General features: G+C 40.1%; 1 protein-coding gene across 5 annotated transcripts in view; it reads right to left on the bottom strand.

Moving 5' to 3' along the window:
- The window catches only part of MACROD2 (mono-ADP ribosylhydrolase 2), a 918,876-nt gene that overhangs the window by 905,519 nt on the left and 905 nt on the right, over window positions 1–12,452 (bottom strand). For 4 of the 5 annotated variants that reach the window (XM_052784121.1, XM_052784124.1, XM_052784120.1 and 1 more), the window contains exon 2: window positions 8,341–8,457. In XM_052784121.1, the coding sequence (XP_052640081.1) occupies window positions 8,341–8,457 (117 nt within the window). The remainder of the gene's footprint in view (window positions 1–8,340; window positions 8,458–12,452) is intronic. The other variant, XM_052784123.1, reaches the window with a different exon arrangement.

Raw genomic sequence — 12,452 nt, 5'->3', positions numbered from 1 at the left:
AATGCAGCTATGCATGAAAGTTGGTTAATATGATCCAAACAGACAGCTCGGTGAACTTCAACTGCATCAGTGACCTCCATACCTTATCAAGAGAGTTAAACCAGTATCCTTATGTGGTGGTGAACTTTCAGACTTGATACAAGCCTCCCACATCCAGAGAGCAACAGTTGACAGGCCTACCCTGTGTGATCACTAATTATTATTAGCTCCAGGCAGCAAATCCTAGTTGAAGTAAGAGTTCAGCACCTTCATAAATGTCTGTGACATCTAAGGTACAGTGAATTAAGACAAGCCATACCAGTCTCTTACTGTCTCATCAAAAGAGGCTCCCAGTTTTCTGCAGGAGGACATCAGCTTTTTCCACCTACCCTTGAATTGAAGATACCAAAAGTCATGTAGCCAGTCAACAGGGCAAAAGGTCTACACTAGTAAGCCATGACAGGGGTACAATTTCACAGTTTGATCTTGGCCTCAACCTAATCATAGACACATGGCTTCTAGTCAGGCTGGCACATTGGCTCACATCTGTCTGCACAAGACTGTGAGGACATACGCCACAATCCATCATAAATTAGAGACTAGGGCTTTAGCCAAGCTACCATATTGAGCAAAGCTAGATGACTTACTGAAACTGTCTTTGTAGAGCAAGAAATTAATTTGGGGATTTGATCTTGCAATCCCCCATGCTCAAAAGGAGCTTCCCATGCTCAAAAGGAACTCTTCCTTTATGGACAAAAAGCAGGAGGGAAAAAAAAATAATCAAAGGAGAGAAGACAGACATATATATAAACACAAATTACTGGACACCAAGATGTATAACCTAGTACTTTTCCCCCGCATATATTAAACTATCTCACTCAAAAAGTTACTCTTCTTCTTTCCCTTAGTAGTCTTGGTTATGAGACAAGTCAGCCACTGAAAAACTCCACGCTGGAACTTAAGACACATTACACTCTCTCAACAGTTTCTGAGGAACAGCAAATACTGACTTACACACAGCATCACTACTGCTAAAGCCATCCTTCCTCACACTCTGAATGAGCCTACCAGCTCAACAGCACACTGCATCATCTGGACTTTCTAACTCTGGTTAACACTTCCTTAGGGACCTCTGTGCAAAATTTCAGTGCGCAGTGATGTTCAGTAGCTACAAAAAAACCCCTATTGTTTCTCATATTGCATGGGACAGAAGCTTGGGAGTTATTAATCTGGTCAAGATTCATGTCACCAGCACTTAAACATTAGAAATATTCTTTCTTGCAAAGACGTGCTTAACTTCCCTTTGCATCTCCACCTGTTACTCCCTAAAACACATTAAGAGCTTGTGAAGCTTCAATAATGATACTAACCTATTGTTGAAAGTAGCATCCCTTCCTACGGTTAGGTCTTGCCCCTCGAGGAGCTGGCTGCCACTGGAGATAAGAGGGTTCTCTCAGCTGCATGCGAAAGGGCCACAAAATGATAACTCTATCAAGGACCTGTATAATCTTAACGCCGTAAGTTAACTTTTTAAAAAAAATCATGGAACAGCAGCTTAAAAAGAAGTCATCATCTTAATTACATCAAAGACAAGTGATTTACCTTCTTAGAGAGAGGATTAGCCATACTGGATTATGTGTTCTTTATATAAACAGAGCTGATTTTTTGCTTTTCAATAATCATCTCTCACTTGCTAAAAGAAAGATTTTTTTGTTTTTCATAGAATCACAGAATAGTTTGGGTTGGAAGGGACCTTAAAGATCATCTAGTTCCACCCCCCCTGCCATGGGCAGGGACACCTTCCACTGGACCAGGTTGCTCAAATCCCCATCCAACCTGGCCTTGAACACTTCCAGGGATGGGGCATCCACAACCTCTCTAGGCAACCTGTTCCAGCGCCTCACCACCCCTACAGTAATGAACTGCTTCCTTACATGTAATTCAAATCTATCCTCTTTCAGTTTAAAGCCATTACCCCTTGTCCTGTCACTACACACCCTCGTAAAAAGGGCATGTTTTCCCCAAAAACATTGTAAAGCAAGCTGTAACGCAAGCGTCATTTCTTTCACAGCTAATCCATGCTATAAGGGTTATATGCATGCAGCTCACCAGGGAATTACAAGGTCAATTGAATACATATTGGTTGTTTTTGTTTACTGTAGTTTTTTTCCCCCACCATACTAAACACACTGATTTATCCACTTGTATCAGGGATATCACTAACTACATAGGAATTCTTGCCTCTAAAAACAAACAACCCTCCCTTCCCCACCCCACCAAAGGTTATTTCTCAGTTTACACTCAAGTAAACTTGCACCTGAAGAGTTTTTCCCATCTCTGTGCTGTGCAAGGCTATCTTTGGAGAAGAATAGCTGAGGTGTTTGTCTAGGAAAACAGAAAGGTGCGTGGGGTCACTAGATTACATGGTCAGATTTGTACCGCTCTGCTGCTCTGCATCTGCTCAGGACAGATCCCCAACGGGCAGCCAAGAGGCTGGGAGAAGCAGAGCACACAGGGTTCTAGTTACTCCCTATTGCTCTGGCAGCCTTTGATATCTGTTCTAGCCAAACATAAACCACCTCGGCCTTAAAGTCACTCTGCATTATGCTACAGGCATGCAAACTCCTGGACACCTTTAGAATAGACTAAAAAGCTGCAAACATGGTTTGCTGTTGTTACCACTCCAATTCCTTTGCTGCTTCCTTAATACATGTGCAACATGGAAAGGCAACAGAAATGAGCAAACAGATTTATAGCCACTTCCACAAAAACCACATCATTTCCTAAGCATTCAAAATACTTCATTACCATGATCTTCACACAATTCATAGAAGCCACAGATGTTAGTCTTTTAGTGGAACTCCCCCAGCTATTATACACAGCAATAAGCAGTGATCTCCACATGCATCTAAATAACACAGCTTTCTACCCTTAAACACACTAGACTTCAAGAAACCTTGTTATAAAATGTTTAGCATGAGTGACAAAGCGGCATGCCAATATATGAAAATAAAGGACAAAACCAAATACAGCACTGAGTTTAAGCGAAGCTGGAAATAACATTCAAGGCCACAGCTAATACCAGGAAATCCTGAACTGTGGCACACAAGTTATTGGGGTTTTCTTTGTGAACTTAGCAGAAAAACTGCTGTACTGTGAACTTATCCAAACAAAGAGTTTCAGTAGCAAAACCACCGTTTTCTTTGACTGACAGGTAGCAAGGATCACACTGAGCTAAGATGTCTCAACTTACTTTCATCCTTGTCACTCAACTAGAAATCTGTTCTGAACACAGTTGTTAAAGTCACTATAAGAAAAAAGATAACGCAAGCTGATGGACTTGGTTTTTGGTGGGGGGATAGTCTTGAAGCATACTGGTTTCAAGTAACTCTTACAAACAACTCATTGCTTGTCGGACAACTTTTGACAATCTTAATGTTCTAGTAGAACATAATTTCTTTTTCTGTGTAACTCACTGAAAATAATGAATGGTTTAAAGAGATGCCATTTCTCAATTGTAGACACCTGGCTTAATTTCACTGCAGCTTAGCAGTGGCATTACTTTCCAAAGGCCGTTTGATGATCATCATCTTGATTCCTGGTCCTGCAGGACAGATATTCACATCAAACAGGGCCACATGGAGATGCTCTGAAGAACCCAGTATTACCTGTGGTTAGTTAACCATCTCAAGAAATGCTAGTCAACTGAGCTCAGTATCACCACACATTTTCTTTTCAGGATGAAGCATTTCAAGTGGCTCATCTAGATGCTTTGTCTCTATAATCTTGTGTCAACTCACCGTGAATATTTAGAAAGCTAGAGATTCATAGTACAAAAGAGTTTTATTAAATCCAAACCTTACTATTATACGTAAAACCCTCAGTGTTAAAGGAGATTAATTTGAATAGTTGAACCATATAATTTTCTAAAAATATTGCAGATTAAGAAAATCCAGAGGATGCCAAAACGTCTAAACATACTTCGACTTGCTTAAAAAAAGGACTGCAGACCTTTCATGTCATTTCATCTTAAAAAAAAATTAAAAAAAAAAAAACCCAACAGTTACTGTGTCCATCCTTTGTAAATTCATCCAATCAAAAGTAGTTCTTACCATTAGCAAAGATCTTTAAACCATCACCTGAATTTGCTGTTTTCTTGGCACCACTGCTATACCAATGAATCCCAGAGGCTGTGAGAGTCAGCAGGACTGTCAGCTGCCTTGAGTTAAACTATATAATTTATTCCATTTTCTGAATTATCCTGTTAATGCGACAAAACTTTTTTCTACCAGTGACATACAACCTCAGTGACAACAGAATTCCCGAGACCCTAACTTTTCAAAAAGCTTTCAGGAAAACGTTTTCTGAAGTCATCTCTCACATTCCCCACTGAAGAGTAAAGACATCTTTGGGAATAACTGTGTACCCAAGAAAAAGCTAATATATGCATTTAACTTCAAAAAACACTCTAGTTATTGTCTATGTGGTGGCATTTTATTCACCAAGCATCACAAAACATAAGCTACCATTGCTGTACAGCATGAATGCCTAACAAAGTGGTATATAACAGATAGCATTGAAATAAAGGTATACAAATTCCAGAGCTTCAGAAAACAAGTCCATTATTCGCATGTTGTCAGGAAGTAACTCTACTTCAAAGTACGTAACAGAACAGATCTGTCTGCCTTTGGTGTATCTGAAGGATAAGAAGTGGGAGGAACGATGGATTACAGTATATATATGCTAGCCAACCCTGTATGACAGGCTCATTCTTCGTTTCTGAAGTGGACAACTCCTTATTTTCTTAATAAATGTGGTTAAAGCAAAGAAAGCTTACATTTAAAGAACTACTTCAAGAACAAGAATTTTTTTCCCTTCCCACCATCCCCTCTGACATTAAAGAAGGCCACTTGCCAGTAACAGCAGTGGAAGGAAAAGGGATAGTGTTACGATACTTGATCTCTGAGGTCCGCTTGTGCAGCCTGGCAAGTTGTACGCCAAAACCCATCCAACAACCAGGGGTGTTGACAACATAGTCCTTCTGGAAATGCACGTGCCCACATCAGCTTGCTTCCCTCAATTCAAAGCAGTGGGTACAGGGCTTAATCCCTGAATTCCACATTGCCCCCTCCACCCCCCCCAAAATCAAAAACTATCAGAAATATTGACCAAATTCCATGCCAAAACACACACCAACTTAATTTCTTATGACTAACCACGTCCATACAAGGAGTCCTGCAAAAATCATAGGATTTTCTTTTAGTCACAGAAGAGCAAAACAAAGACAAAAACTATACACAGCTGCTGTCAACTTCCAAATGTTTCCAAACAGCTTTGCTGCCGTAAAAGACGACAAAGCCCTTGTCAGCTGGCGTTCAGAATTCCCTAACTTCACTCCTCAAAAGCCTTTACGCCATTACAGATCCCTCTGTTATAAAGACTTCCAGCCTCACCAAAATTCACCTTAATATCAACTTATTCCAAGCTTTACTGGTTTTCTTCAGAATTTAGTTCTGAACACAACTTCATACCAAAGGGTGCAGGAAGAGGGGTGGGGCAGAAACACTTTCCTCCACAAACTAAGGTATGTTCTCCAAACTTGTCAATAAAGAGCATGCAGAGATATCACGGCAGTCAGGTTGGCTCCTTCCCAACATGAACCTTTTAGGTCATTTCAGTTTCAGCAGTTGTGCACACAGACTTCTCAATCTTCTGTTAGACGTCCATATAACAAAAACCTGTGCCTAACTGGAGTCTTCCAACACCCTCCAGTGAGTCATCGCATTTAAAAATGGGTACCATAAAGCTTTTCTATTGTTCACACAATTTTTTCCGAATAGTCAGTACAAAAATCTGTGCATTACTGAACACCCTTAATCTCCAGTTGAGTATCTACAGGGACTATTGCCAGCTCAGATGCTTTCCCCTTCTCCTACACCTTATTACTCCAGCAGCTGATTGATTGAACTTGCATCACTTTATTTGTTCTTGGTTCCTTTCTTGATTTCTCCTCATCACTCTTCCTGAAGAGCCACTCCACACTTTACTAATCAATCTGTCATTTTTTCACTGTATGCAGTGTTGGAAGTAAACGATAAAGAATTTTTTCCACATTCAGTTGTTGTTTTGGCTTGTCAAACATGCAGAGGATTCTCTCCTCCCCCCCCCAGGCCCCCCTCCCGGCCCCTACCTTCAGACCTCTTTAGTTTGTCACTGCAAGAAGTAGCCTTTCACTTGTAGAAAACAGCAGAACTCTGGCATGACATTGTCAAGTGATCAATTTTGTCACACCTGGGGTTTCACCTGCTCTCTCCAGAGTCTTGTTTAGGTTGTACCAGTTTCCCTCTGTATGTCCCAGTCTATGGAGCAGAAGTTCTCATCAGCAAGATGACATAAATTCTAATTTTTTTTTTGTATTTCAGCTCAGAAAGACAGTTCTTACACAGTCTTGATACCTTCAGAGTGGGGTCAATATTTAAGGGAAATAAAAGTTTGAAACAGATGCAGTAACAGTCACATTAATATACCTATTTCTTTTAACTGTACTGATCAGTTGAAACGTGGAAGCATTTCAACGTTCTAGAACTTCACTATTCCACATGGCTTATTTACAACAAATACATCAAAGAAAACAAGTGCTATGGATATTTTCTCCTGAATGTACTGTGTAACAAAAGCTTCAAGTAGCAGAGAAGAGTTTCAGCACAACTTTTGCCCTCCAGCATTTTTTTTTTTTGCAGTGTACTAGGTACTAACAGAAAGAATGCAAGAGCAGCTACAAGAAAACAAATTCACCACTGCCATGATTCAATAACCACATATTAGACACTGACATTTTGCTTATGTGAAGTGTAACAGCAATCACAACATAAATCCACACCTTGTCACGTTCAGCAGCCCAAGTAATACAAGATCTGTGAATTCTAACACATTATACAGAATCTGAGAGTAGTTAGAATAAAAACATAGTTTAGGCTAGAACAGATAAAGAGTCTCACAGTTAAACCACATGATATACTGCACATCCCCATATACCACAGGCCTCCGAAATGAACTTTGAAGAAGTCAGGTAATCTTTTTTATTTTTATGCAGCATTTGTTTTCCAGATGGGCAGGCTTCTTGATGTTGTAAGATATAAAAGACCTACTCTAATGGGAGAAAGAGGTCAATGTGTACTGTTGTAATACAACTACTCATCAGCATTGAAGAGCTCAGCAACCTCGGACATGTTTTCACTTCAAAGTCATTAAAGATGCTTTTCGGAGTAGATGATAGCATTAGTTGTTTATGACAATGGCATCTGCAAATCTGTCAGCTCCTCCAGACTGTGCTAAAGTAAGTGTTACAGCTTTCCTATTTTATTAAAAACAGCTGATCAGTTCCAGGCCTCATCTCACCTGCAGTATTATCATGAAGACCATGTTCACCTGCAGCCACAAGATTACTCTACACACCTGTCCACACAGGCCAGTATTTGCCCTTAACAATAACAAAAGGGTCAGAAAACTAGTCCTGTATCTGCAGAAGCAGGCAACACCTTAGGTCTCGCAGTTAGATCCTCCTCCAAAAAACATAAGCTTCAGCCAAGTAGGATAACAAGACACAGAAATAAAAGAGGAGGAAACCAGCTCAGAAGTCCCTCTTCTTCCACACACTTGTGTGGATCAAAGAGACCTAGATGAAGAACAAGGCACTATTACAGAATTATGTACAGAATACTGAATTCTCCAAGTGAATCAGATTCTCATTTTTGGTCAGCCTTCACTGCGAGTATTTAGACAACTCTACTGGTGATCATAACCGTGATAAGGCTGCATAGGGTAAGAGAAGGGGAGTTAATCCAGGCAGGCTGACGTTCCTCAGCCCAAGAAAGCAGGCAGGACCATAAGTAAGAGAGGCTTCAAATCCAATCTTCTCCCATTTCTGGATTTTCAGAAAACAACACAACTTGTGCACTTCCCCTCTGCTTTTCAGCCACCTACACGAACAACACTATTTTGCCCAGATTCCCCATATCATTATGCTTGCTAAGTTTCAACGACAAAGTTCATTAAGCACGGCTGACTGCTAGAGTATCTGGAAAGTAAGACTCATGCAGAGAATAGCTATTTTACACACTTAAAGGTATCAGTGTTATTATGACTCTGCCTGGGGCTACTTGCCAAATTAGTGGACACCAGTGAGGCTTTAAGAAATTGTGTTGGGGTTTCTTCCCCCTGCCCCCAAAGTGCTCTTGTCCTCATGTTAGGCTGCCACTGTTAGTAACAACAGGGGTTCTAAGCCTTGGCCCTCCTGAAAGTAACTTCCAACTGAAAAAACAGAATGGTCTGTATTTAAAAAGATTCCCTTGTTTCACTTACCATCACTTTCGCTCTTACTTTTTAAGTCTTCCATCCATGTTGGAATATTTTTCAGTGCAACATAATCCCTTAAGTACTCTTTGCGTCTTTCTTCCAAGGTCATCTTCAGCAAACGCTCTGTTTAGGGGAAAGAAATAAAAAAGGTTTTGCAAGCTTTCATATATTCTTGCTTATTAGCCAAGTAGTGACCAATTAAGTGTCCTTGATGCAATTAAATGCCATTTGAGAGAACCAAGAACAGATGATTCAATAAGTTACAAGTAATAGGAGCTAAACATGGAGCATCTAAACAACTGCATGCACCTATTTCTGGATATCCCAGTTCAGCAAAAAGAAATGCCTCTTCACCACACTTGTGGCTGTGCAGACTTCCTCCCCACATCACTACTCTGCCTCTTGCTGCCACTTTAATTCAAGGAACAGAGCACTAACAGCAAGTTTATTAAGTAGGGAATTGTTGTTTTATAGAGAATTTTCAGGTATTAAAGTCTATTCTTTAGTTGCTGCATTTGCAAACCAGAACTTCAAAAAAAAAAGTTTGGAAGATCAAAATTAAAAGGTTTTTACTGAAATGAGTTTACCAATGCCAGCAAGTAAAAGCAAGGAGCATGGCATGAAATTAACGAAGTGCTACTATATGACAAAAGAATAAAAGAACTAAAGCAAACATTATGTCACTTTCTAGACAGCTGGGGTGATAAACGCATTTTTGTTTGGTTCGGTTTTTTGTTCCACAAACAATGTAATTTTCAGCATGAGAAAACTGCTGTCATTTGCTTTAGACACATCCAGTGGCATTTAATCCCATTTTGGGCCAAAAATCAGCAGCTGTAGAAAATACTATGGTATCTGTTAGGTACCCAGGAGTAACACAAGTAGGAAAGTTTGCCAAACTTTGGTTCAACATAATCCCAAGTGCTAGGGAAGCCCACTGCCATCCACTGACTAAACATGTTTCTACAAAGCAGACCAGGATCAGCATGAACTCCATCTGCTGGATTTCAAGTGCTGCAAAACAGAACGTGGGTTTAAAGTGAGCAGCATGGGTTAAGCTTTAGAGATTTTTATTTGAGCTTTAATATGACACACTTGGTTACCACACTAAAACATATATGGATGGTTGTTTTCTCCCGAGAAAGCTACCACATCTTTTTTCAAAGATTTAGTGAAAAGCAAAGCCTCAAATATCATATCATTATGACAGCTACTGCCAACTTCACTCTTCTTCAGACCTTGCTATAAATGGACTAAGTTCTAAGATAAGAAAAAAAACCAGCCCAATAACCCAACACTGCAAACCCCAGCACTTCAGCAAGACCCTGTACCAGATTTTTGCAGCCACATCTTCTCCCTTCCCACCCCATCAGTGCTTAGTATTAGCTCAGCACAGGATGCAGAGCTTTTCCCCTTCCAAAAGGGAAGGGAAAAAAAACAAAAAAACAAACAAAAAAAACCCAACAAACCCCAAACTATAGAGAGTATCACAACACCCACACACTAATCAAGTTTCTGAATCTGTTTTCACCAGTGGCACTGTACTACTATTACCATACTAGTAGTTTTTCTTCACACATTAATCAGTAATATATGCCCTTTAACAATTCAAGAGTTTTTAGGGGTGTAAGGGAGGACTAGACCCTTATTATATGACTTTGGCATAAAGGACTAGATGGCCATGAAAAGAATATTTTCATCTCAAGCTGAAGGAGCAGTGAGTTGAACATGGAAACTGCTTCTCAGATCTAAACCTTGAAGAAAGAGAAAGAAAATAACTTTCACTGGGTTTGGGATTTTTTTTTTTTTTTTTTGCAAAATAAAGTTTCCTAATTATGCAGGCTGCCATCAGCACAGTCCAATAATCAAAGGCAGGTTTTGAGCACAGGTTCCCTTATAAGTTTATTTTGATATTTTTGACAGTATTGCTGTATTTCTTCAGTTGGCAAAAAAATTTCTCTCCCATTATTCAGGCTCAGTATCTTAACTGGATATTTACAAATGCAAAAGTAAAGCTAATGTGATTAGGATTGCCATTATGCACAATAGATACGCACTTAACTCCACTACTTAATCTTCAAGCATAGAAGCCACCAAGTATTTAACATGCACATTAGACATACTACAGAAAGGCAAACCTGAGAGACTGTGTGTTTGTGCGTGTCAGGCTTGAGGGACTGACAAGCAGTGGAAGTTTAACTGCCTTTTGCTGAAGAGGTTACAGAGCCAATTCTGTGCCTTCAAAACACAAGTTCCTCTCTATAGGAAGGTTTTACAGAACTTTGCTCTTGCTAGTCAGCAGCAAGAACTTAAACTGAGTTTTAATCATACACAAACCTCCTGGAAAATGCTTCCAACAGCTTTAGCTGCAAGTACAGTTTTCTGCCTGTAGCTTTATGAAGTGCCTTTGAAAGTTTGCGGGCAGACCAGTCCTGTGTCTAAGGCTGTGAAATCAACCCCAGTCCCGGTCCAACTCTGTTTCAGCTGTCCTCAAGCAAGATCCTCCCTGGGAGAACATGGACCAATCCTTAATTACCAAGAAAGTAATTAAGAAAAGCAAGTGTATTGTCAGTGGGCTTGAACTCAATACTTAGCAATCAGTGCATTTTCTTTTTAAAAAAAAAAATGTTCTTCAGAATATAAAAGGCTGAGAACAATTGCACTCAACTTCCTGGGAAGAGTAGAACCAGCAAGCACAGCCAGCTTTACAGGGGTTCAGGATTACCTGGGAAAGGTAAAGGCAGACCTAACAAAAAATTTATTTCAAAAGTACAATCTATGTAGAAAGGAAAGAAGTTGGGCTTCTATAGTTTTCCTCTCTAGTAAAGAAGGTACATGGTAAGAACAGTCACACAGGGCTACAAGCTGAAGAGCAACGCCAACTACAAACACGGAAGTTTTTTCTGCCCTCCTCACTCAAAATACCCAGGGCCTGCATTATCAGCATGGTGCTGGAAAGCAGTTACTGGAGCAGAAGACTGGCAAATGCTGTTTGTTTTCACTAGGCAAAGAGACACTGGGTTCTGGCCAGCTAGCACTCACAAACATGCTGCCCTGGATAAAAAAATCTCACCAGCAGTTGTGAGCTCTGGTTTGCATTCGTAACATCACCGTACTGATGGAGGCCACCATCCTCATAGCTAACTAAGACAAAAAAAGCGTGCCTGCAGGTCGGGTTTCCAGCTTACTCTCCAGGCCCTCCACTCAATTCTCCTTACCAAGGGTTCGAGTTCACATGCCAGGCAGGCTACGAATTCACACAGACAACAGCAGAGCTGGAAGAGACAAGTGGGAGTAATGGCAACACTCACCAGAGCCTACTAGAAACCTTTCCTCATCTGCCCCCAGTACAAAAACCAGCATTTTTTTTTTTTTTTTAAGGTAACAACATACAGCATTAAGGACTTGCACAGGGAAAGTCAGTTACAATTAATCACACATAAGCAATGCCTGAGAAGATTTAACAGTATCTTCCCTGGTGAAAACAGAAATTTAAAACATCTGGTAGAAATTTGTTGCCTCAGCTTAACCACAGAAACATCCTTTGTAAGACACTTTTGAAAGAAAAAAATTAAGCAATGAAATTCACTTTGTTTGAGAAGAGTTTGACAGGAGCAGCTAACCTACAGAGAGATCAGTTTATTTGTGTTTTAACAGTTTTTCCTTAGAAACGTGCACTCGATTTCTGCCACAGACAAAAAGGATCAATCTCATCCTCAGAACTGGTCTTCTGCTTCCTTGGCTTGAAACACACACACAGTCGTAGCAGTGATGGAAGAAAAGAAAGAAAACTTAAAATACAAACCACTCCTATGTTTTTGTTTTTCTTCCTCTCCTCCTTGTATATTTCTAGATTCTTTGTAAACCCACCAGGCAAGAATCGTTTCCTCCTAGCCAATGTAAATATTATGCTTCCACTGTGTAAATTTCTCTTTATTTTTACGTTGCTCTCCACATGATCAACATAAAGTATCAAAATGGCAAGGTCTGCATAAAATGCTTGTCCCACAGTTTTCACGCTTTGGAGTTTGATTGGGGTTTTATAAACTGGGACTACACAGGGTGGGGGTCCTTAAAAAAACATAAAAGGAATAAATGTTTCCTACCAGGGGCGTATG

Source organism: Harpia harpyja, chromosome 4 (genome assembly GCF_026419915.1).
Source record: "Harpia harpyja isolate bHarHar1 chromosome 4, bHarHar1 primary haplotype, whole genome shotgun sequence".
In the NCBI taxonomy this organism is placed as follows: Eukaryota; Metazoa; Chordata; class Aves; order Accipitriformes; family Accipitridae; genus Harpia; species Harpia harpyja.
This window is presented reverse-complemented; position numbering and strand designations above follow the sequence as displayed.